The sequence below is a fragment of the Denticeps clupeoides genome, chromosome 2, assembly GCF_900700375.1.
Source record: "Denticeps clupeoides chromosome 2, fDenClu1.1, whole genome shotgun sequence".
Taxonomy (NCBI): domain Eukaryota; kingdom Metazoa; phylum Chordata; class Actinopteri; order Clupeiformes; family Denticipitidae; genus Denticeps; species Denticeps clupeoides.
This window is the reverse complement of record NC_041708.1, coordinates 19,545,073-19,570,961: the sequence shown is the minus strand read 5'-3', so window position 1 is coordinate 19,570,961 and position 25,889 is coordinate 19,545,073. Positions and strand designations below refer to the sequence as shown.

Below are 25,889 nucleotides of genomic sequence, written 5' to 3'. Positions count from 1 at the left end.
GAGCAGTATTTAAGGTAGAACAGACTATTCAAAAAAGCAGCGAATAAGGAGTGAAGTTCAGCACATCTCCCACACATGAAAAGTTTGCTTGGGAACTAATAAAGCTCATTTGTACAGTAGCTGTGTGTAGAACAGATTGTTCAACCACACATTGATTCATAAAAGTATAATAATGACTAAAGCAACACATTGTTGGCATTTCTTTAATAAACATTTGCCAAAATGAAAAAAAAAAAACATCTTAGTACAAAAAAGGGCATTGTTTGCTCTTCTGGCTTTAGAACCTGGGTTAAACGTCTCTTTATTTTTATTTACTTTCAATTGTACAATGCTATAGACAAGGGCTGGTGGAAATTGTTTCAAGAACACAACAGTTGTTTTCACCCAAGTGCTACCAGTCTTTCTGGAGTCCAATTTTAAAGCCCCCCTCCAGTGAACAATTACACCCACCCCTCCCTCACCGTTCTTAAAACATGGTCTTCAGGAGGAAGAGGAGGGTTAAAAAAAAAAACAAAAAAAAAAAAAAAAAAAAACAGTAACTACATTACTGGTCATCAGTGACAATGACAAAGCACGTCATTCCTTTCATACCTAAACTGTTTCAGCCTACTTTACTCAGTAGTGCAAAACATTATAATACTACTGTCTTTAAGTAGACACTAGGAACAGATCATAAAAACCATTTACCATAACTGGTAAATGCACAGTTGTAAAAGGTAAAATTTAATTTAAAAGACAGCAGTAGATTACAAAGAAAAAAAAAAAAGGGGGGGGGATCTGAATTTTGCATTTGCAGGAAAAGCCTCATCCATTCGTCACTTCGGCAGTTAAGAGTACATAGGAGTACCACGCCTTTACAGATTGCTTTTGAATTATTACACATTAGGTGTCCACACTAGGGCTCATCTGGGCTCTGAAAAGGACCACCACTCGCTTTTCCCTTCCCTGTCTGACCACAGGGAGTCACATACTGAATCCTCTGGGACCGGGCCCCCCACATCAGAAAGGGAGGCCTCGGCCTCGAAGTGATGCAGTACTCATGTGTGGGACGTAACCAAGGGGAAGGGGAGGAGCTCCAGGATGGGGTGGTGGTAAGGGAGGGGGGGGCGCGCCATCCTTTCGGCCAATGGCATGGTTGTATAGGTGCAGGCTGGAGGGGAGAGGGGTGCCCTCCATGGGTAACGGACTGTGATTGTACTCAAAGCGGTGGTCCTTGTCACCACTGAAAATTATACTGCTGCTGCCACCGCCACCTCCCGCTCCAGATGCTCCACCATGAAAGGGCTCCTGGATGCCAGCAGAGCCTGATGAAGAAGCCCCTGGTGCTGTGGTACTGCCACCAAAAACCTCCCTAAGGGCATGTGGCGGCAATCCACCACCCATCATGTGACCCAGGTAGCTGTCCCCAAACCCAGAAGCGGCAAATGGTGGCATAGGAGGCCTGGCATAGTCACCTGTATACCCAGCGCCCTCCATAATCAAGGGGTAATCAGGCTCGGGGGGTCGTAGAGGCCCATCTCCAGTTGGGACAGTGCCGGGGGGCATGAGTGGAGGCTTGGTATCTGGGGCCTGCCGGTAATCCAAGTCCTCGCAGGGAGGGGGAGGCTCAGGGGGTTCAGGGGGTCTCTGGTCTGGAGGTAAGATGGGAAGTGGCTCCTTGGGTCGTGCAGAAGAAGCACCGGCACCTTCAGATGCTGAAAAACAGAAGAAAATAGGTGTTTAATTAGCGAGTAATTCATAAACAAATCTCGTTCGGTGTTGTCAACATTACACTGTAGTCTTGGCAACTAGACAGCCAGCAGAGGTTTTCTGCTCTTAAGAAACGTGCATAATGGTCAAACAAGCGTTCAGGCCACCATAATCTGCATAATTAACAATACATTTTCCTTATTAATAATTGTCTCAGGTGCTTGAGATGCTTACAGTATTGCTTTCTGCAGTCAAATGGCATTTCATTAATACAGAAAATCAAGAGGATCATTATGACTGATTAAGGTTTAGTGCGTATCCCTTCCAAATGCATTTGTCATTAGGTTAAAAAGAAATAACGTATCTGAAATGTAACTGATTATATCTTGCCATTAAGCTTTCTTGTGAGCTTGTAAGATTCTTGGGGGAGAAAAAAAAAAAAAAAAAAAAACCCACAAAAAAATAAAAACTAATTAAAAAAAAAAAAGTGACTGACATAAGGAAGCACCAGCCATATCTTTTCCGCAAGTGTCTGAAAAAAGATGTTGAGGCGGAAAAGGCTGACCTGGTGACACAGGACTCGGTTCGGGAGGCTGTTTGACATCTGCGGGCGGCGGAGGGGGTGCTCCGGCTGACGCGCCGCAGCCAGGATCCACCCCTTCTCCACCCAGCGCTGCGGGGTCTGCCTCTCCCTGCAACTGAGCCTGTTGCGCCTTGATCAGCTGGGCGAGCAGCATGGTGACGGCAGTTTGGGTGGCTGCTGCCGTCGCCTCACCGTCTGCCTTGCCCTGCTGCATGGGCGGTGGAGGGGATGGAGGTTTGGGCATGGGAGGTGTGCGTGGGGCACCTCCACTGGGTGGAAGAGGCTGGGGCGGTTTAAGGGACTTGGGAGGTGCTGGGGGTTCCGGAGGCCGGTCAGGTTCTGGAGGGAGGGCCTTGCTCAGCTGCTGCAGCGTTTCTGGGTTCACCTGGGTGAACTGAGCAGTGCCCACCGGAGCGGTCTTGGACTGTAGGATGTTAAGCAGCACAGCCAGCTGTTCCTGGGTCAGGTGAGAGCTGGTGCCTTTGGGGTCTAAAAACAGGGATTAAAAAAAAGATAAAAGACTGTTTAAAATGTATTTTATTGTGATGACATATCAGGATTGATTTTAAAATTCTGTTTTTAATGTGTGGCATGGTGTCTGAAAAATGTACTGTTAACGAATTATGAGTGCAAAAGCATGCTATATCCACAGAGGGCTGTGCTCAGCGTATGGCAGTATATCTTATGTGATTTAAGTTTTACATTTATGCATTCATGACCTCTGTATCACCAAACCTCTGGGAGTCAGAGATACAGATACAGCAGAATACAGTAAAAACTAAAAGTCTTAAAGCAGAAGCTGATTTATTATGAATCAGAAATTAGCATGTTGCATTAACAGGTGATTTGTAGTCACTGTTGTTCACTTTGCGTACTGCAGTGCAACATGCTATTCTAATTAGTAAGAGATCAAACAATGCTACATATGGTACATGTTACTGATCCCAACACTTGATTCACAAAAGGGATCTAAAGCAATGTACCAAAAAAAACAAAAAAAAAGACAGACAGACAGTATTAATAACTGTTTACAAGTAAAATATCTTCAGCCAAGCTCATTTAGTGACCAGGGAATCCATACCCAGGAGAGCAGATGCTGTGGTGCCTGAGCCTTTGTGGACCCCAGGTGGAGGGAAGCCCTGTGGGGTGTTGCTCCTGCTATCATCTAGGCCCAGCTCTTTCCGTGGGGCTTTAGGGGCACTCAGCTCCTCTGGCATCTGCTTCTGCCTCCGCCTTTTCTTACTCCAGAGCTCATGGCAGTCCTGCCACAGAGGAAGACTGGGATGTGGGAGATGGGGAAAGAGACACAAATGAGAGCTCATGGAATGATTATTGAAGAAGGAGCATGTCCTGGACTTGTGGGAACGAGACAGTGGACATACTCAGGTGGAGGCATCTTGGCTGGGTCCACGTCTTTGAGGAACTCACTGCCCAGAGCCTGTTCTGCTGTGCAGCGCTTGCTGGGATCCAGAGCCAGCATATGGTCAAACAGATCCAGAGCTGTGGGAGGAATACTGAAGGACAGAAGCCCAAGTTAACAAACAAAAAGGTATGTTTCTACAGTTTTTCTTTAGCAAATGTGACAAGCCTGGAGTTTTAGTAACTTTTATATACACACACACACACACACACACACATATATATATATATAAAAATAAAAGACATGACTGTGACTTTCCCTGCTTTTGAACATTTTTGGTAGATGACAGAATGGGAATGATATTAGAGGTAACTCACAAAGCAAATTCTTCTCTCAGTCGGCGTCGGTACTGCTTCTTTGGCTTCATGGTGTTGAAATATGGCAGCTTGATAACATCTGGCCACACAGCAGGACAAGGACTGCCACAAATACGACTGTAAAGAAATAAAAGCAGTTATCTTGTACTTTGGGACAAAGTTCAAATAAATACGTTTAATTTTTCATGGATTTAAAATGGGTTGCCACTGTTTAACAGGTCCCACCTAATAAGCTCTAGCTGAGCCAGCTCCTGGTTTGCTTGAAAAATGGGCTTTTTTGTAAACAACTCCCCCAGAATGCAACTGTGAAGAAGTCAAAAGATAGTCAACTACATAGCCGATTTGGATTTACTAAGACATTTCACCTATTTTACACAAGTCCCAGCTTACCCACAACTCCAGACATCAATGGCGGGCGTGTATCGCTCTTCCCCAAGCAGTAGCTCTGGAGGCCTGTACCACAGCGTGATCACTTTGTTTGTGTATGGTCGACTAGAGTTTAAAAAAAAAAAACATATCAGCGAGCAGACAATTGCACAGAATCATGACCTCTTCAACACACGTTCACTCACAATGTTGACTGAACATGAACGAATTGGAATTTGGATCCAACTGATCTCACAATGTTGTGAATGCATCTAGCCATTCGGTGTCATATACTGTTAGAATGTAGTATAACAATCATTCAAGGGCTAATGAAATTGCACCAGATAAAACCGTAGTTGATTATGATAACGGCTTAAAATTCAGATTGTACCCAAACATAGCCTTCTATTCACTAAATATCTAACAGTAACATCTGAAGGAAGACAGAAGACCACCTGGAATTTATGCTTACCTCTCTTCAGAGTTGTAGAGCCGAGCTAAACCAAAATCTGCCAGTTTAATCTGACCCCTGCAAGACAAAAATCATTTAAACGCACGCCACAATTTAACTATTCTTTTGGGTGACTAATATCATCCAAAACATGCAAGAGTTTTCCCTCTCAAATCCCTCATGAACTGTGGCATAAATATTCTGTTAACAGTTTCATTAGACCAAACCAAAAGATTGTAACCCTGAGAAGTAATACAAAAAAGATCTTTCACGTGTTTCCTACACACACAATTCTTTCCACCAAACTATTAGGAAAACTATTAAAATAAAACTAGTGGCATTCAATTTGACTCCATTTCCCCAAGCATACATTTCACAATAAAACTGGAAACCCAATATTTGAAATGATAAATGTGAACATTGCACTGCCATGATCCACATTCAGGACCAAGGTAAGAGCAGGTAATTTTTTTTTTTTACTTTATACTGAAAACTGTAGCCTGTACTACACTGCTCATGATCAAATGTTCACTCACTCCCCCTGCTCACAAGCACACACAACTTACTTGTTATTGAGCAGGATGTTGGAGCATTTGATGTCCCTGTGCAGAAAGTTTTTCTTGTGGCAGTAGTCTAGGCCTTCCAGAAGCTGCCTCATGAAGGACTTGATGTGGCTCTCGTTGAAGTGGACCAGGCCAGACTCTAGGAGACCCATGAGGTCGTGGTCCATGTATTCAAACACTAAGTAGAACGCTCCTACAAACATGAGATATGGAATGCAATTTCAAATATTACATGTTTAAGGCATCTCGGTTCGCCTGAATAATTCATTTTTAATCATTTGAAATCACCCGATCATCGGCCATACCAATATTATTATTGGGAAAGGGCTTATTGGGAACCAATATTTCTCAATTATCTGTGTCGGTTTGATCATGTGCACCACTTCATCTGTACCCTCGGCACACCTCTTCTGCATCATTTCATGCCCTGCCCACATAGATCTCTGAAGGCTATTGCTCGTGTGAATATAGCCAATCATTAATGAAGCTCTTGCTTCTCTGGCAGACGTGTGCAATGTGAAGTTCCAAGGATGAGAGGAGGAGCAAGAAACGTTTCAGTTATAAGCAAAGACTGTTTCTGAGAAAGGACTGTAAAGCAGGGGATGTTTCCCACATTAAAACATTACAATCCTCCACACTGAACATGCAGAACATCACGTATTTCCATAACCAAACGCCTGTAACATGAAAGCACATTGTAAGTCGCTCTGGATAAGAGTAAATGTAAATATAAAGTAAATGTGATGCAGTAAATGTAAATATAAATGCCCGTTTCCAGTTACACAGTGTTGCTACAGGACCTTATTTGAGCTCCCACAGTGCTTATTCAGCTTTACATTAAAGTATCCCCCCATTAGTGATCCTTCTCACATTTTAACGCAATAGTTAGCAACAGCTAACTATTGCTGCTCATTTGAATGTTACAAAAACTTCCTGTTTTTATTTTTAAATGCCTTCTTATTGCAGCAACTGCTACGAATATGGTGAATCAGTATCTGTAATGTTTATACATTTTTTAGTTTTAAATAGTATAATGAATCATTTGGCAAATATTAGAATTTCTACTGTATATTCAGTTCTCTGACCCCATATTAAATAGTAAAAATCGACATGAGTCCTGAAAAGGGTCTGAAAAGGTCTGAGAGGCATGATTCCTCATAAACATTAAAACACACTACATGTCAAAAACTATTAACATTTTATGGATTTCTATTTTGATTATCAATCCTTTAGTAATTAATGCCACTCTGACCAGGTTGTGCTGCTCAAGTGCTACATATTTAATGTAAACAGGTTGATTACTTTTATTAGCTACCTTTATCGTTTTTAAAGTCAAGGGCGTCCTCCTTGTCTGTAACAATCTCTTTCATATTGATGATGCTCTTGTGGTTCAGCTGACGAAGGATCTTGATTTCCCTGATGGCTGTGATAGGAAAGCCTTCCTTCTCATTGTCCAGACGGACTTTCTTCAAGGCCACCATTTCCCCTACGAAAGCGAATAGTAAGATTTGGTGAGTAAAAGATACCATTTAGCAATCACAGAGCAAAATTGCACTTCCATACCGGTATCTTTGTCCTTCGCCTTGTACACCTGTCCGTAGGTTCCTTCTCCAGTGATCCCGATGATTTCAAACTTGTCAACGCAGCGTTTGCCCCAGTCTATCTCAGTCTCTTTGATCTCTCCATACCGAGGCCCACATATTCTGGGACAAGAGTACAAATTAAAGATTAACAAACCTTTAGCAATGAGTGAGACGCGAGTCTGTTAAAGAGCATTACTTGGGCCTTCTGCGGAGAGTGGGGAGCTTTTTGTCATCAGGAGGGCTGTGGGGGGAACCAGGCATGGCCCCTGGGAGTTCCGGGGGGAGAGGGAGATCGGTGAGGAGATGCCGGGCTTTCCTCTCCGGCTTCTTCTTACCTGAGTGTGCCAACAAGTCATCCTTCAAGCTGAGAAACAGAAGAAAAGGGCATCAAAACACACTGCATTGTTTACCAGGAGACATGACTGTATGCACATTAACACGTTCCCCTCTCATTCGTAGAGCTCATTTACACCAATCAGTCCACTGGTTACACAGGCACACAGTTCTACCCTCGACAGACAAAATATCTGGATCTCTGGGTATTGTACAATGAACGCAGTGCATCCCGGTGCCACATTTTCACTGGGAAAGGGGACACATATTAAACACAGACATGATACTTAAGATGATATGAAATCTGGACAAGTTGACAAGGATAATCAAGATGACAGCAACAGAATCTATTCCATCTATTGTCCTCCATTAATGATCAATCAATCATTTCCGGCACCAGACATCCAGGTAAAGGTTGGGTGCTAGGTTTGAGTCTTAATTCCCCCCCCAACTCAATAATACTCTCTCATCTCCAACAACAAAAACTGCTTCGTTAACAGGCATTAAAATCCATCTGCCCACACTGACCTGCTGGCCGCATCTCTGTGCTCTGGCAGGGCTGGAGGTAACGGCAGGGAGGACAGCGCCGACTGGACCGGAGGTGCAGGACGCTCTCTTTCTTTGACCTGCCCAGTTTGGGTTTTCTTCTTGTCCTTGTTCATGGCGGCCTCGTCCTTTCCCCGTCCATCTCTACTGCCCACATGAGGGGTCTCAGACGTCTTCTTGGCGGCCCGGTCAGCGGGTGAGTGGGGCTGAGTGGACACGGGGGTTCTGGGGCCTTTTTCTTGGGCAGGCGGGGGTGACGGAGGCCGTACCTTTTTGGAGGTGGCGTGGTTGGCGACGGGACTGGGTTGAGGCGCGGCCGATTGGCTCTTGGTGGGTGTGGAGGTGTTGCTGGAGCTCTTGACGCGGGCGGCAGCTTCAGCCTTGGCCTTCTTCTGCTTGCTGAGCTCGGCAGCTAGGCTGCTCTTGAAGGTGAGCGTGCTCGGGGAGAGGCTCGATGGTCTGCTGCGTGAGCGTGAGTGGCGGTGGCGACTGCGGGATCTCGAGTGCCGGGATGAGCTGCCATAAGGGCTGCGGCTGCGAGACTTCCCTGAACGGCGACTGGGATAGAACAGGACACATTATTTTAGGTTATTTAGTTTACTTCATGTCATGGACAGCACAAACAACCCACAAAACCAGAAGACTCAGCACCAGTCCAATGTGTCTCGCTATTGCCATGAGGAGCAAGTAAACTATTGCGATTGAAATTCAATTCAGCGCAATTACAGCAAATCAGCTTTGCCCAATGGTACCCAATGCAAAAGAAAGTGACTGACCCTCAATTTAAACCTTATTGATTAATCCAGTGTGGCTATTCTGATACAGACAAAACAGAAAATCTGGCAATATTCAGCACAATCTCTGGTTTCAGTACAGAGGTGTCAAACTCACGCAGTATCAAGAGGAAAAAATCCTGATAAACTGGGAAAACAAGCAGTTATCAATAATTGTGTCAAATTGACCAGCCTTAATTACATTTCTGAGCTACAGTAAACGTGTTATAAACAGAAGCTGAAACTTTGTTAACTGGATTGTCTATACCAGGGGTCGGTAACCGTACATTGTGGCTCCCTGTAGCTTTGGATAATGAATAATAATTGTATTATAAGCATATTATATTCAATCATTGTTTCAGTTTTGCAGATTATTGAGATCTTTTAACATTAAAATAAATGTGTTTATTCTTTCGTCACTTAAAATATGCATCACAAATGCCTCTTAGGAGGCACATGGGACCCCGGTAATGTCCTCCGTATGGTGATTGTTACACTGGATTTTGACCCGGTTTGCCCCCCAAACTTGGCCTCGCATCTCTTTGATTTCTCACGTCTCGATCACACACCCCTGACCAGCCACAAATGCGTGTGCTTGTATACGCCTGCCAAACTGCTGTGCATTTATAACATTTCACCAGCAACACACTAGCCTACTTTTCTTCCTTTCACAGGTTCCTTCTTTTTTGCGGAAACCGGGTCCAAATGGCTGTTTGAGTGTTGATGGGGAGTGGTGGCCTAGCGGTTAAGGAAGCGGCCCCGTAATCAGAAGGTTGCTGGTTTGAATCCCGATCCGCCATGGTGCCACTGAGCAACGCACCGTCCCCACACACTGCACCCCGGGCGCAGTCATGGCTGCCCACTGCTCACTATGGGTGATGGTTAAATGCAGAGGCCACATTTCACTGTGTGCACTGTGTGCTGTGCTGCAGTGTATCACAATGACAATCACTTCACTATCACTTAAACTTTGCAAACCCCAGATCTACACAGATGACATTAGTTGAAGTTGACTTCTGAAACATTTTCTAAAATTAAAATGCGCACGACTAAAATTTATGCGCACGACTAAATACTGGCTTTATTGGTGATGTATGATAACTATGAACTATGAGGGGGACCCGTACATCAGGGTTCTTACACATTTTTACAAAAGAATTTCCATGACTTTTCAACTACTCGAAGGAAAGTTTTTATGACCATGTGTTCTCTGAAACGTCTGTGCAAATGTGAAAACAAAATATTGTTAAACTAACCTTATGACAAGCTTGAAAAGCTTTCCTTAAACAACAGTGTTCCTTGGTCCAAAATTTGTGCAGTAAAAGTAAAATGGCCTCAGTCAGATAAAACAGACCTGCTCTAGTTTTAAACGTTGTAGTTGTAAACGTGGAAAGACGCTTCTCGCACGGTCTTACAGGAACTGTGTGTTGACTTCTTATGTTTATTTCGTATTCCAAAACTTTAAGGCCTGGAAAATTCTCTTCTCAATTTGCACGACCTTTCCAGGTTTTTATTGACCGTGAGATACCGTGTTACATGTATGTTTGAATTGTATTCATTACTAGCTATCCCAACACTAGTACAAGACCCCACTCAACATTCTTCTTATTTGTGGGTGTGTGGAAAAAAACGGAGATCCGGAGCACATCAGACATTGAACACCTGAGTGTACGATGTGTTGCTCTGAAAGGAAAGCAAGCTAAACAACTTATCTGTGAACAATGCAAACTAGCCTCAATTGCCTTGAGGACAGCAATGTTGTATTTTGTGAGACTTTCAATAAAATGAATGACTTAATTCATAACATAATACATAACTTTCCTAAAATGCGTTGAGCCAGGAACAGATTCACTATTAAAGTGACGGGTCACACTTTTTTTTTTTTAAATAATTATTATCACTGTAATCTTACAAAAAAAAAAAAAAAAAAAAATCGCTGTACACACAGTACCAGTGATATCACAATATAGGGGTTATGATTCAACATGCATCGTAGTCAGATCATCGCCCTGCTCAGCAGAAACCTTGAGTAACACGATCAAAACACACCGCCGACTAGAACAAAAAGATCACAGTGCTGCTGATTCGGGAAAAGTTTCAGGCGGCTCCCCACATACAGCCATGCGGACCAGCGCCACGCTGCCTAGCAGCCTCACTGCGTGCAGCGTGCGCGACGTCGTCACGCAACGTGCCCACGCCACACAGAACTGAAATAAAAAAGTATTACGACGCGCGCGTGTGTGCTCGCGCTCACCAACAAAAAAACAAAAGTTGCATTAGAGTCCGCTGATTCGCCACCAACCGGCTGTAAAATAAAATGAAAAGCGAGGAGACGGAATAAAAAGCAGGAGAAGGTGAACGGCTACCTGACGTCGGGGCTCGGGCTCCTGGAGCGGCGGCGGACGTACGGGCTGAAGGCCGCGACCTCGCCCTGCTCGTACGGACTGTGTCGCCCGTAGCTCGGGGACCTCCTCCAGGCGTACGGGCTGCCCGGGGACTCGTCCGCCCGCCGCTTCCTCTTGCTGCTCGGCGACTTGGGCGCGTAGGCGCCGTAGCTCTCCGCGTCTCGGGCGTAGTAGGTCGCGCTGGGCGACTGGCGTTTCCCCGCGTAGCTGGGACTCCTCCGGGACGGCGGCTGGCTGAAGTTATGGCCGGGCGACTGGTACCCGAAGGCGTCCCAGTCAGCCTTAGCGCCCGGGCTCCTCCGGTAGGCCCTGAGATGCTCACGCTCGTCCCGGTAAGCTTGGGGGGTCTCCCTGTACGCGGAGGGGGTCTCTTTGTCGGTCCGACTCTTACTTTTCGGCCGCTTGGACTCTCTTTTGTCGGGGCCGGCGTGGGGAGGGCCGCCGGAGCTCTTCTTGCCGTTGCTGTCGCTGTTCTTCACGGCCTCGCGGCTGCTTCTGTTGTGGGCTTTGGAGGAGTCCCCCTCGCGGCTCGGCCGCTCCTTCCGCCTCTTCTCCTCCTTGTCCCGCCGGCCCCTGTCGGCCGAGCCGCTGCGAGAGTCCCGCTTCGACGACGCGGGGCCGCCGTCGTTGGCCAGCTCCGCTTCGCTCAGGCGGTCCACGGAGAGCCGACCAAAAAGCCCGGGCTGGGGCGACGGGCTCCCCGAGAAGCGCTCGGACTGCGAGCTCACGTCGTCGTACTCCACCAGCGTGCGGAGCTCGCCGTCCCGCTCGAAGACGCTCCTCCGCTCGCTGTTGGGCTCCTCCGGCGCGGGCCACAGCTGCTTCTCCCGGGCATGCTTGCGCCGCTTCCGCCGGGAGGCCGACGAGCGCCTCTTCTCCCGGCGTCGGTCCCGCTGAGACGCGCCGCCACCACCGCCGCCGCCAGCGGCTTTACTCCGCCGGTCCTGTCTGGGACTCCTCTGCGCTAACGGGCTCCTGCCTCGGCCCTCTCGAGTCACCTCCGAATTCGGCATCGATACTAGTTCCCGTTCACCGCGGCTCCGCTTTTGATCCGATTGCTCCCCGAGATCCGTCCACAGTAAACAAAGCGGAACATTTGAAACGAATTAAAGGCTTGCAAGCTACAGCTAGCGGGCTAGCTACTCACACCGCGGCACCGCGTTGCTCCGGCGTGTAATCCATGGCGTTTCGGATAAAGTCCACAAAAACACACTTGCTCCGGCGTCGCCCCCGTCCGAACGGTTCAATGGCCGGCTGACATCAATCGTTATAACGTGCCGGGACCGAGCACCCCGGAGCCCTGTTAGCCAGCGAGGCTAACTTAGTGCAGTCTGGAAACGGGAATCCATAATAACTCGACCAGGCCCGGCTCGTCCTCCTCTCGGGATTATCCGCCTCCCGGTGCGCACCGGGGTAGGAATTCCATCCAAAGTAGAAGAAGACGGGAGAGCGAAAAGAAAGCGAGGGGGGAAGAAAGTGTTCTGTGCGGGACCGAAACTTCTTGACGCCTTTTACCCCCGCACTCCTCCTGCCTGCTCGAACGAGGAAGTAGCGCGCAGGCCAGCTCCCCGCTCGCACGAGTTTTGCGCTCAACTCCGGCAGATTCCACACGCCGGAGCACTTTTAAAAGCGCGCACAACTCCCGGCGCGACCGTTCCAGGCCACCAGGGCGCACCGGACACGCGTGCCGGCGACCGGCGACAAAACGTCGAGTTCGTTCGATTTTTTTTCTCTCTCGTTATTTCGTGGCTTCTCACTGGTCGCCAGGCCTCCCGGGCGCTCTCTCCGAAGGCCTTCGTTCCGCTGTTGCGTCCATTGGTGTGCTGCGCTGAGCTACGTCACTACCGAAGGAAACCCTTGGCGTCGGGGCGTGTTCGCTATGGCCTTGCTGATGGAAGTGCTGCTGCTGCAGGCCTGTCTGAACATCTAAACATCGCCAGAGTATCGTTCAAATCACCGGCTCGTCTTTCCCTTTTACATTCACATTATTGGAGAGAGATTATTGTTCTTTGATTATTGCGTATTTTGTCTTGGGTTAATTTCACATTCAAAAAAGCCAGAGCAATTGTTTCATTAATATGTCTGGCATGCTATCTAATATCTGCTTAATCCTGTTATATTGTAATAATTATTGTAGTTTTTTTTTTTTTCTTTGTGTCAACAAATACAGGTCATGCAAAATAGAAAAACGAATAGAATACCATGAACGGTAAATGAAAAAAAGCACAACCTATGATATAAAAAAGGTACTGATTATTTTATTTGCCTTTCCAATGGCTCACAGTACACAATTTAGGCTATGAACAAAATGGATACATAATATGCATAAGTCACTGTCACATCAAAATATATAATGTGTATCTGATGCACAGCAACTGTAAAATACAACAAGAGTCTCAGCTATGGACATATATGGACATTATATTGGGGATTAAAGCAACATCTGGCAACACAACAAAGATGTGAGCAATTAGGCTGCAAAACACCCAAATAAATAATACAAACTGTTACACATTTTTTGATGCAAATTATATTAAAAGTGTTTTTCTTTTCTTCTAACAAGTAGTGGGCCAAATGTCACTTCAGCAATGATGCCATGGTTTCAACAGCCTAAGTAATTACAGATAACATGTTTTAAATCCATTTACCTTTGAGGGAAAATGAGATTAGTATGATACTGGAAATTAAGATGATCTATTGTAGTACCTAATTTGACATTGATTTCCATGACAAAGGGTAACTATTCAGACGTTTCACCATGTTGCCTCACTCAAACACAAGACACACACTTACTAGCGCACATGCTCACCGTTCATTGTGTCAATAAGCCAGAGTAGCACCATGGAAGTAGGTAATGGTTAGACACACAGGTCAGAATCTCTACAACAAAAGCACACATCAACAATCACTCTCTGGTCTCCTTTCACTGAAGGCTACTGTGGGAGAGTTTTTTTTTTTTTTTTTAAATGCACTGACAAATAGTTTGCCATGTCAGGGTTCACAGTACAATATGAAGCAGCACAGCCACACATGCATCATGTTCTCAGAAGCCAGAAGTACTTTATCTATGGAGGTCAAAACAAACAAAAAAAAAAGCTAAAAAAAAAAAAAGCTAAAAAAACTAAAATCAACTTTTTCCACACTGTGGTTAAAACCTACTATGCCAGGCCAATCACCCTGGATTGGAATGGTTAGCCCTTTGAATAAATAACACATTTTCAGGTTTCAGCTTGATATAAACCTCCTCCTTCAGTCAGGTTACCAGATTAAAACACAGCAGATTTTCTGTTATAGTGCAGCGCATAAAACAAGATTAACTGTCACTATAAAACATTAACATTTGGGCCACTGGATGTTACATATTTGGTCAGTGAGGCATCTGGCATATTGCAAAATCAATTACAGCCTTATGAAGATGCTTGTTTGAACAAGAACAAAAAAAAAGGTAACATACATTGGTAATAAATCAGCTGCACAATGATTCAAAACATACATTTCTTACATTTCCCAACCAATAAAGAAATAACTAGTGTTTCTTAAAAAAGGAGTTTTATATTGATGCTGAAATGCCACACATGCAAGGATTTCATGGCCATAGTACTTTTCTGGGCCATACTGACCCCAAAGTGGCATGTGTTTATAAAGTTAAGGCAGAGTAAGATATTTCTTCACACATTTGTGTTGACTTTACACTCTGTTCTGCTGTATGTGATTCTACACAGTAGACCGCTCACTCTTGATCGGCCTCCTATCACACGCCTGCCCGCTGACATTCTAAAATGGACGTCAAGTCATCAGGAAGTGAGGGGAACCTAAAAAGGCTTCTGTTAGTGTGTGTGATTGTTCTCCACTTTACTCGACCTAGGTGCCAAAATGCATTTGATAAAATGACTGCACTATGTCAATCAAAAAGAAATCGTGATTGTGACCAAAACAATCAACAATGCAGAAAATACATATCAACACTGCAGTTCACATAACAGAGAGCAGGAACGTCGACTCTACTGAAGAAAAAAAAAAAATATATATATATATATATATATATATATGTGTGTGTGTGTGTGTGTGTGTGTGTGTGTGTGTGTGTGTGTGTGTGTGCATTACTGTGCTGTGCTTTGGCAACCATTCTATCAATTATAACCTCTTGCACCTCAAGACAGGGAGGACAAAATGAACGAGTTGCCAAGATTTTGAGAATTTAGAAGAACAATTTCTGTATCAGGTTTGCATATAGACAGCATCCAAGTGTAAAATTTGAATATTTGGCATCTAAACGGCACACAGTTGCTATGTTTAGGTAATTTGGGAACGTCTTCCAGGCACTGTGCACCAGGTTGTTTAAAAGTTATGGCCGGTGTTAGCAAGATATGGCAATCAGAAACGGGGAGAAAACTTCACTTATCATTCAAACACACGAAAAATCCACGTGTGCACATACACGTAGGAATTTTTAAATAGCATTTCATGTTAGTTTTAACAAAAAGTGTTTACATGTAAAAGATTAAGCAATGGCAGTGTGTATTAAAACTACTCCCTTTTCCGATTCATCTGATCTATTTGACCTCTTTCTGTACTGATATTCTGTATTCCATCAATTTCATCAGTTAGAGCACCATCCACTCTATTCATTTGTAAAAGAGTACTAAACCAGCGAGAACAATATTCAGCCCTCACAGACCAGTATTTGGTGGCAATGGAAGAAAGAAAAACAAGAACTTTGAGGAAGAAGACAGCTGTGTTTACTAATCCACCGGTGACTATAAAATGCAGCATCTTTCCCGAATTCTTTTGGCCAAACTCTTCCTCTTCTTTTTTCCATTCTTCTCCTTGCTGTCCTCCATTTTCCTGGCACGAATTTCACGCATGAGGTCAAAGAATACCTGCAAAAATATGTCATGAGACAATTAATTAAAATATACCCAACTAGTCTGGGGTTGATGGCATTTGCAACAGCATTTGATACTAAACCAAAATAATGAACATTCAGCATTAACCTTCACTACAACATTAAAAAACATTACGTGACAGATGAAGTGAATACAATTGGTGATCTTGTTATAATATAACATGGCAACTAAACAAGTGCAAGTGTGTAAGTCTAAAGACTTGAGTGACATTGACAAGGGCCAAATTGTGATGACTAATTACAGATTCTCCAAAAATGCAGCTCTTAAGAGATGTTCATGGTCTGCAGTGGTCCATAAACCAGCAAAAGGGGTCGTGGTCGGCAGTCTTAGGGGAGTGAGGTTGTCCCATGTTGTCTTAATTAATTGAAGCAATACTGTAGCTCAAATTGATTGAAAAGTTCATGTTGGTTCTGACAGAAAGGAGTCATGTATATATAACAATATACATCGGAGTTTGTGGTATATTGTTGTGTAGCTGGTTTGATAAATCATGTAGATGGTGATGGCAGGGTGAAATGGTGGCTTAAATTACATGCTACTGACAAGTTGGTGCAGGCTAAATAGGAGAGCAATTTAAAAGTGTGCAGATCAGACACATTCTCCTGATAATCATGCTCCTCCGATCCTTTTTTAAAAATGATAACTCATATTTGGATTAGTAATAGTACTGCATGAATATGGCAGTGTGAGCACCCCTAATACGTAGTTCAGCTGTTTTATCCACACCCATTGGAAATTCTCAACCCCCACTGCACAGCCAGAGCTTCCTGTTCATTGGCGCCCAATTATACAGATGTCATTGTGTCCAAACGGGCACACTTCACACCAGGACCATGTGGAAAGTACAGTGCATCTGGAAAGCACTTTTTACAGCACTTCACTTTTCCACATGTTCTTATTCCAAAATGGATTCAATCAACTTTTACCTCAATATTCTACACATTTTATTCCAAAATAACAAAGGGCGAAAAGTTTGAAACTTTCAAAATCACTCGGTTTCCATCAGCTTGGATGGGGAACATTGGTGCATGGCCACCCTCCACATATGTTCAATCGGATTAAAGTCTGGGCTCTGCAAAGTTGTCCTGAAGCCACTCCTTTCTTATCTTGGCTGTGTGCTTAGGGTCGTTGTCCTGTTGGATGATTAACCTTCAACCTCAGTCCAAGGTCCAGAGTGATCAGGAGCAGGTTATCATCGAAGATGTGTCTGTACATTGCTGCATTCATCTTTCCCTCTATTCTGACTAATCTCTCAGTTCCTGCATATGAAAAACTTAGGGTATGGTACTGGTCAGATGATGAGCGCTCCCTGGTTTCCACCAGACATTTCATCCAACCAGAGAATTTTGGAAAAAGAATCCGTTCCACCAATCAGGCCTGTATTGGGTGTAGAATGTTGAGGCAAAAAATGAATGTAATCCATTTTAGAATAAGACTCCAACATAACATGGAAAGATGTGGAAAAAGTGAAGCGCTTTCCAGAAGCTGTGTGTTGAATGTGAAGTTAAAGTGAAGTGATTGTCATTGTGATGCACAGCACAGCACACGGTGACACAACAAAATGTGTCCTCTGCTTTTAACCCATCAACCTTAGTGAGCAGTGGGCAGCCATGACAGGCGCCCGGGGAGCGGTGTGTGAAGACGGTGCTTTGCTCAGTGGCACCTTGGCAGATTGGGATTCAAACCGGCAACCTTTGGATTACGAGGTCGATTCTTTAACTGCTAGGCCACCACTGCCCCATTTTGCATATGCAAGCCTAATTAACTTCAAAACAACCTAGAAGAGTGCTTACTCTCCACATGGACAACTACAATCATGCAAGAAGCATGCTCCTTGAGTGGTGAAACTATAACCAGGTGCTGAGGAGGCACGCAAGGAGGAGACACTAACAGTGAATGATGTGTGGTTAAAACATTAAAAAAATTACTCAATCAAGCTGTAACGTCATTAGTTACAGCTGGGTCAAACTTTTACTTAGGCAACCCTATTCTGAAGGTCAAAACAACTACACTATAATGCTGCTGCTGGCATCTTGTGGCAATAGATCAGGGGTGGGCAAACTATGGGCCGCGAGCCACATCCAACCTGTTGGTCTTTTTAATCCAGCCCGGCGTAGATTGGTACCGAATCGCCCATAAATGCAACTGATTTAGTTTGACTTTTTCCTGTAATGCCTGGTGTTACCAGTGAAGGAGATCTGTACTTGACTTTCTGCATTACTGATTGTGTGAATCAGTTACTGACAATGTACACACTGTAATGGCTTCTTTATGTCTGATTCTGATGTATTCCTCGGGTGCTGGCCCGACCCATCTGTCAAATATTAAATTTCAATGTGGCCCCTGAGTTAAAACGTTTGCCCTCACCTGCAAAAAAGCCATTCATTTTGTTTGTACGAATCAATGAAAATGTAAATAAAACTCCTTGTGGAAAACATCTCTGTATTGCAAGTCATTATGTGATTCAGTCAAAAATCCCACTAGCAGAACTCTTTAAAAGGTTCCATGATATAAATTTGTTCTGCTTTTATATTGATCTTAGTGGTCACCCAATCCCCTAATACTTTATGTGAAATTCAGCCTTGGCAAAGAATTACAGCCACTTTGAGCCAGTCAGACACTGAGATTTCCCCAGGACGCAACGTTTCGATGTGTGTAGCTTAAATGAGGAGAGGAGGAAGAGGAGAGCGGCCTATAGAAGTGAGGGCTCATTCACAGAAATGAAGTCATCAACACCATTCACCAACAACAATGTTTGGCGTACTGGCATTTTTCCATTAAAATTAAAATGATTAACCCATTGGCTCTCAACAGGCTCACGTGACAGTCTGAGCTGTGAATTGCAAAGCAGAATGACCAAAGCACTAATCCCCATTTCTATGAAAGACAATAAAAAAAAAAGAAAAAGTTCTTAAATGGAATCAGCAATGACACATGCTGCTCCTTGTCTAACCTTGTCTACGTTGGCACGGGTCTTAGCAGATGTCTCCACGTAGCACACTCCCCACTGGTCTGCCCGAGACTTGGCTTCTTCTGCGCTCACCTGCCGACGGTCCTCCAGGTCAGATTTGTTACCCACCAGTAGGAAGGGGACATTCTCATCCTCCTTGACTCGAAGGATCTGCTCCCTTTCAACAAACAATTTTTTTGTTATGCTGATGCACAGCCTATAGGTTTATAGTTCTCAGTTTGACTTGACCTGAACTACCCTTAATTATTTTGTGTGGTAATAAAAGACACGCTGTTGGTCCACCTGAAATCAGCGGTTGCAGCAAAGGACTCCAACTCTGTAATGGAGAAGACGCAGAGGAATCCCTCTCCACTGCGGAAGTAGTTGTCCCGAATGGCAGCATAGTCCTCCTGACCGGCCGTGTCCAGGATGTCAATCTGAACCTCTTCTCCATCCAGAACCACTTTCTTCCTGTAGCTGTCTGCTTTAGTGGGTTCGTAGTCCTCCACAAACTAAGACACAGACACACGCGTATGTATATATGTATGTGTATATAAGAGAGAGGCTTCAGAAGAACAAAATAGTGTTTGCAAGTCGACGGATGAATCAGATTATTGATCATCACATACAGTAAACACTGGACTGTACTGGTGGTGCCCTTTATCAAGTTTTGGCCTGATAACAGGCTCTGGTGCTGGTAATTCCCTGAAACCTAATGTTCAGTCAGTAAAACAAGCACAGCAGATCCACAAACTCATTCAGCAAATTGAACAAGGTTCATTAAATCAGGGGAGTTCCAAAAACGGCACCCCTCTGGCACTGGAATCAGGCACCCCGATCTATATGGAATCAGATTTGTGCCAAAGTTTTGAAAGAAATCTTTCATAATATCAAACGAAAACACTACATTGAAATGAAAAATAAGAGGCTGTAATTTTGACAGCATACATTTTTGCCGTTTTTCATTTTTGCTTGTAAGACTCAGTTATGCTGCTTATTGTTACAGTTTCACTGCTGGCTTTTCAGTTGCTCCACCCTGTTTTATGTTTATGCTGCCTGACAATACGGTTGGACTTTTGGCACGATTTCTCCTGTGGGCGGGGCCTCATTGACCAGCAGGTATTTGAGTGACAGCACCGTTCCCCAGAACTAGTGATGGGACGTTCGGCTCTTTTCAGAGAGCCGCCTCTTGTGGCATCCATAGTCTCATATTTTTGCCTTGATTATGAATGCTTTGTGTGTTGATCAATCATATTTGCCAAGTAAGGCTAAAATATGAGGCACTCTGGAAAGGGCCAAACTTCCAATCACAACTCTGAACGCTATCACTGCGAGATGCGCGTGCACAGCAGTAACAGCCATTTACGATCATATATGGAATGAGATTTCTGCACATGATCAACTGCACGATAAGTATTGATTAAATAAACTGACTGATGTAATCCATATGTAGTATTGCTCAAAGCCGTTGCTGCTCTGCATGTTCTTGAAGCCCATGTATCTCGCAGTGATAAGAGATCTGGAAGCGAAACTGTAAAACTGTAAAAACTGTAAGCGAAACTGTAAAAACGAGCAACAAAAAAGAATAAGAGCAAGATGTAAACAAACACGCATGTTGTCAAAATTCTAACTTCTTATTTTACATTTCAACGTCGTATTTTGGTTTGATATTAGGAAAGTCGTGTTTCAAAATTTTGGCACAAATCTGATTCCATAGATCTAGAAGCTGTAGGCACGCCCTGACAGCTTTTATCCCCATTCTCAGTACAGTGCACATTTAATCTTTTCACACAATCCAACTTAGATTTATTAAATGTTAATGTGCATGATAGTGCTGCACGATTAATCTAATCACAACCGTAATCGCGATGTCAATCTGTGCGATTACATGAATGCAAAAAGCTGCGATTTAAATGATTAGTATATGGATTGGATCGCAACATATCCGATCCATTCTCTCAAAGTTTGCGAGCTGACTGAAGTATCACTTCAGTCGGATGTGACGTGTTTGGTCACATGACTTTCTGAGACATATGGGTAGACGCGGCATGACGAGCTGCATCGTACGTCAACATCACCGCCATATTGCGATAGGCTGTGCTGTGGAGTGACTCATATACATGTCTATGGAGAGAAGTGCATAAAAATGCCTCACTCTTGTGCTGCTTGGGGCTGTACAAACCGCTGTATGCTCCAAACCAGATCCCGGGGGATTACATTTCATAGGTAAGGCTGGACAATTGTTTTGAATATATTTGGGCATTCTAAAATCCCGCTTTTATAAGTCTTAACCTTAGCTTAGCTAGGCTAAGCTAGCGAAGCTATGCATTCCTCTGTTCAAGTCAGCCTCCAAACAACATTTTGGCTAAACGTAGGCATTAACTATTTAGACTGTTCTTAGCTGTTTAGTTAACTTTTCTCAAACCTTTTTCAAAACAATTGTTTCCTAAAGAAATTCACCTCAGTTTACAAATCTTAACCTTAGCTAAGCTAGCAAAGCTATGCATCCCTGTGTTCAAGTCAGCCTCCAAACAACGTTTTGGTTAAACGTAAGAACTATAATACGGGATTTTATAATGGCCAAATATCATCAAAACAGTTGTTTAGCCTTACCAGGGTTTGTCGTTGTTTGTGATTATTTAATTTTGTAGAATATTGTATTTTGAAAGCACTGGGCATTTCAAGTTGTTATAAGTAGCTTGTATGTTTCACTTTGAAATTAAACATTTCACTATTAGTATGTGACTTTTCATTGATATACAAGCAAGTGTCCTTTATCATATCGCATATCGCAATATGTCTTTTTCCCCAAATCGTGCAGCCCTAGTGCATGACTTTGAGTCAGGACAACCTTAAAACATCCCTAACTGCCTATGAGCCAACCCAACACAACAGTTGCAGCTTGTACATTTACATTTATCAGATGCCCTTATCCAGAGCGACTTACTATCAGTAGTAACAGGGACAGTCCCCCCCTGGAGCAACTTAGGGTTAAGTGTCTTGCTCAGGGACACAATGGTAGTAAGTTGGATTTGAACCTGGGTCTTCTGGTTCATAGGAGAGTGTGTTGCCCGCTAGGCTACTACCACCCTTGTACAGATCCATAAATATATGAAATGGCCTTAAAAAGCCATTCTGCTCTCAAGAACCATCCCATGGGTGCCTTACCTCATCATACATGAACTGCAGGGTGAGGGCGGACTTCCCCACTCCTCCACTGCCCACCATGATCACTTTGTGCAGAGCCAGGGAGTTCTGGCCTTTAGGCTTAGCCGCCGCCATGGCAACGCCGGTCGGGACCTACGGCGAGGCTCTGCAGGGCGACACCACACGCAACACGCCCTTAACATAAACCTGGGCGTGTGCAGGTGGGGTTTTACACACCTTTACACGTCAGGTAAAAATAGCCACGCTGCTGTTTACCTGATGATTAGCTCGGGCGCGTTCCGGGACGCTGCTTCTCTTTTCCCAGGTGCTGTCGCTCGCTTCCCCCCCCCCTCCGTCACCCGTGAGGCTTCGCAGGGCCACTGGCTCCCGTGTTACTGTCAACTCCGCTCGTTCAGCGAGCTAAACATGCATGTTGTCGGTGTTATTTGAGGGGGGGATCAGGAAATAGCTGAGCATATGGAGGACGCGCGGATGCGGGGTTTACGCATGCGCGTTGGCTCATCGACGTGTTCAACAGCGTCAGGTCGAGACAGGCGCAAGGCGCAGGATACAAAAGCGTCAGTTCCATTTGTAGTAGTTCAGCATTTGAATACCAATAAAACACTTATACATTCAATCCAAACAGCGAGTAATTGTTGTTAATAAAAGACCTTTGGCCTGTATTTCATCTACAGACAACACGATAACCCTTTATTTTATTTGTAATTAATTAAGGCAGTTCTAAATTAACATAAATTTACTGTACTTATTTCCCTTTCCTTAACATACTTCCAGAGAGTATGCAAAAGATAAAAGATACATTTAATCAGAAGTTTTTACTTAAAAGAAACCTTATCAATCAAACTGAGTCAGGTTTGTAGGCCGCCTTGCTCTCACACCTCTTTTCAACTCTGACCACAAATTTTCTATGGGACTGAGATCAGGGCTTTGTGATGTCCTTCGTGCCACTTCGTAACCAATTTTAGGTTCATTATCCATTTGGAAGACCCATTTGCACCCAAGCCTTAACATCCTGGCTGATGTCTTGAGATGCTGCTTTAATATTTAAACATACTGTTCTTTCTTCATGATGCCATCTATTTTGTAAGTGTGAAGGGCTTCCCCCTTTTTCCTCCAAATATGACAATGGTCATTATGGCCAAACAGTAAAATTTTTGTTTAGTCAGACCACATGTCTTCAGAAATTAGGGTCTTTGTCCCTGTGTGTATTTGCAAAGTGTAATCTGGCTTTTTCCTCGCTGAGTAGCCTTTCAGCGTATGTCGGTACAGGACTCGTTTCACTGTGGATAGTGATACACTCTTACCAGCTTCAGCCAGCATCTTCACTAGGTCTTTTGCTTTTGTTCTGGGATTGATACGCACATTCCGCACCAGAACATGTTTATCTCATGGACTCAGGAGCCGTATCCTTCCTGAGCGGTGTGATTGCTGGACATTGCCATGCTGTTTATACTTGTGTATACTTGTTTGAGCAGATAAACATGGCACCTTCAGGCATCTGGAAATTGCTCCCAGGGATAAACCAGTCTTGTGGAGGTCCACAGTTCTCTTCCTGATATCTTGGCTGATTTCTTTAGACTTTCCCATGTTGTCACAAAAGGAAGCACTGTGTTGAGGTGTGCCTTTAAATACATCCCCAGGTGTGCCTCCAATCAACTCAAGTGGGGTCAGTTAACCTATCAGACGCTTCCAAAGCCATGACATCATCATCTGGGCTTTCCCAAATAGTTTAAAGGCATAGTAATCTTAGTGTATCTAAACGTTTGACTTTGAAGAAAATATTAAAAATTAATTACAAATTATTTTTACATTTAGTAAATAGAAATTATTTTGGGAGTCTGAACGGGCCTAAAACTGAAAGGGTTTAGTATGATTTAATATCAGACAGTAAGAAAAATAAGTTATATGTCTTTTAATACAGTGTATGTATACTTGTATATGTATACTTTCGGTTTCAACTGTACCTTGAAGAGAGCAGTTGTTGTAAGGTCATATTCTTTAAGCAACCTCCTTTCAGACACAAGACTAGTATTTTGGATACCACAGCATTATGTAAAAGGAAATGTGTCCAGATGTCTAGATGGGGGTAGCATACAGATACACAAGTGTGCAAATGACAATGTTCCTGCAGTTAAACCCTCTCTGCCGCACACTACTCGTACTACTACACACTGGAGTTTTCTAGAGCTTCTCTCGAGTGGAGTGGAGTTAAAAAGATCAAACTTATGATCAATACACTATACAGTACAGTATTTCAAATTTTACTTAACTAACTGGATAAAAGTTTATTGTTAATTATTTTGACAATGAATATACAATAAATGTGAATAAAAAATAAAGCAGTTATTCACAAATTTCCCTTAACTTTTATTTCATAGGAGACAGTACTAACACAAGATAATTCATGTTTTTTGATCAACATCATTTGATATCCATTCTTGCCATTCAGACTTGCAACACATTCTAAAAAAGTTTGGATGGGGGGTAATTCAGGGGTATTAATGAGGTAACTAAATAATGATGTTATTTAAAACTGGTGATGTTAACAGGTGATTGAAATCATGATTTGGTACAAAAGCAGCATCGAGGAAAGGAGGGCAGAGATAGGCAGAGGATCGCCAGTTTGTGCGGACAAAAATCTTCGAAATGTTGAAGAAAAATGTTTCTCAAAGAAATATAGGAAGAGATTTGGGCATTCCTCCCTCTACAGTTCATAACATAGTGAAAAGAATCTGGGAATCTGGAGAAATGACCATGCGCAAAGGTCAAGGGTGCAAGCCTAAACTGAATGGCCATGATCTACGAGCCCTCAGATGGCATGGCATTAAAAACCGCCATTCATCAATAAGTGATATAACTGCGTGGGCAGTTATATCACTCTCAAGCAGTACAGTATGTAGTTACATTAGGAAATGCCAGCTAAAACTGTACTGTGCCAAAAAGAAAGCACTTCATAAAGAGTGTCCTGAAGCGCCGTCGACCTCTCTGGGCTCGGAGTCAACTGGGATGGTCCATTGTGCAGTGGAAACGTGTATTGTGGTCTATTGTGGACCATCCAGACTGTTATAGGGTCTGTCATGGTATGGGGTTGTGTCAGTGCCTTTGGCAAAGGTAACTTGCACTTGTGCGATAGCACACATCACTGCTGAGAAGTATATCTCAGTTTTGGAGGAACAAATGCTTCAAGATGACGTCTTTTCCAGGGACGCCCATGCTTATTTCAGTAATACAATGCCAAACCACATACTGTGTGCATAACAAAGGCATGGCTGCATAAGAAGAGGGTGCGGATGCTTGACTGGCGTGCCTGTCTCCTATAGAGAATGTTTGGCACATTTTGAAACGAAAAATGTGTCAACGAAGACCACGTACTGTTGCGCATCTAAAGCATTGTTTGCAGGAAGAATGGGACAAACTAACACCTGCAACACGTAGTCACTCAATTTCAAATGTGTTGTTAAAAGACAGGGGAACTGTACAAAGTGATAAATGCTGACCTGTCCCAACTTTTTTCGGAATGTGTTGCAAGCCTGAAACAAGAATGGATGTTTATTTACAAACCAAATGATGTTGACCTGTCCCAACCTTTTCTGATTTTGGGTTGTACTTATGTACATATATGTTGTCTTTTTTTAACACCATTGCTGCGTGAGAAGCTGTGAAACCAGGAATTGAACTCATATGCTCTGTGCCTGTGTATTGGTGTCATGTGATGTGACAATAAAACCAGTTAGTTTCAATTAATTAAATTATATGAATATTCACATATTTATTAAATGAAGCTACTTAATGAAAATAGAGAGTATTACAGATGAAAATATTAAACAGAGAGAAA

The 25,889-nt window shown here is 43.7% G+C and overlaps 2 protein-coding genes across 3 annotated transcripts; both read right to left on the bottom strand.

Moving 5' to 3' along the window:
* Positions 1 to 747: 747 nt before the first annotated feature.
* cdk13 (cyclin dependent kinase 13) lies at positions 748 to 12,832 on the bottom strand. The gene is made up of 14 exons (XM_028970330.1): positions 10,991 to 12,832; positions 7,834 to 8,409; positions 7,169 to 7,336; positions 6,953 to 7,092; positions 6,705 to 6,875; positions 5,393 to 5,582; positions 4,848 to 4,904; positions 4,400 to 4,501; positions 4,235 to 4,312; positions 4,010 to 4,126; positions 3,655 to 3,786; positions 3,354 to 3,550; positions 2,255 to 2,761; positions 748 to 1,694 (listed from the first exon to the last, which is right to left on the bottom strand). The coding sequence occupies exons 1-14, from the start codon at positions 12,040 to 12,042 to the stop codon at positions 1,000 to 1,002; spliced, it is 4,182 nt and encodes a 1,393-aa protein (XP_028826163.1). The 5' UTR covers positions 12,043 to 12,832; the 3' UTR covers positions 748 to 999.
* Positions 12,833 to 15,049: 2,217 nt separating this feature from the next.
* On the bottom strand, positions 15,050 to 22,526 carry ralaa (v-ral simian leukemia viral oncogene homolog Aa (ras related)). Of its 2 annotated transcripts, none has more exons than XM_028967988.1 (5): positions 22,310 to 22,526; positions 22,055 to 22,240; positions 19,190 to 19,398; positions 18,890 to 19,064; positions 15,050 to 15,909 (listed from the first exon to the last, which is right to left on the bottom strand). In XM_028967988.1, exons 2-5 carry the CDS (start codon positions 22,166 to 22,168, stop codon positions 15,787 to 15,789), a joined length of 621 nt encoding a protein of 206 aa, XP_028823821.1. In that variant the 5' UTR covers positions 22,169 to 22,240; positions 22,310 to 22,526; the 3' UTR covers positions 15,050 to 15,786. The 2 variants fall into 2 exon arrangements, with proteins under 2 accessions (XP_028823821.1, XP_028823813.1); XM_028967980.1 differs by having other exon boundaries at positions 22,055 to 22,199.
* Positions 22,527 to 25,889: the final 3,363 nt, after the last annotated feature.

Bases quoted from the DNA above. Each gene is read 5' to 3' on its own strand.
- cdk13 (XM_028970330.1), bottom strand. From the start codon at position 12,042: ATGCCGAATTCGGAGGTGACTCGAGAGGGCCGAGGCAGGAGCCCGTTA. The intron at 5,583-6,704 runs GTAGCTAATAAA...TCATGTTTGTAG, and splicing joins TGACTTTAAAAACGATAAAG to GAGCGTTCTACTTAGTGTTT. The intron at 4,905-5,392 runs GTAAGTTGTGTG...TTTGTCTTGCAG, and splicing joins AACATCCTGCTCAATAACAA to GGGTCAGATTAAACTGGCAG.
- ralaa (XM_028967988.1), bottom strand. From the start codon at position 22,168: ATGGCGGCGGCTAAGCCTAAAGGCCAGAACTCCCTGGCTCTGCACAAA. The intron at 19,399-22,054 runs GTAAGGCACCCA...TCTGTGTCTTAG, and splicing joins TGCAGTTCATGTATGATGAG to TTTGTGGAGGACTACGAACC. The intron at 15,910-18,889 runs GTTAGACAAGGA...ATATTTTTGCAG, and splicing joins CCCGTGCCAACGTAGACAAG to GTATTCTTTGACCTCATGCG.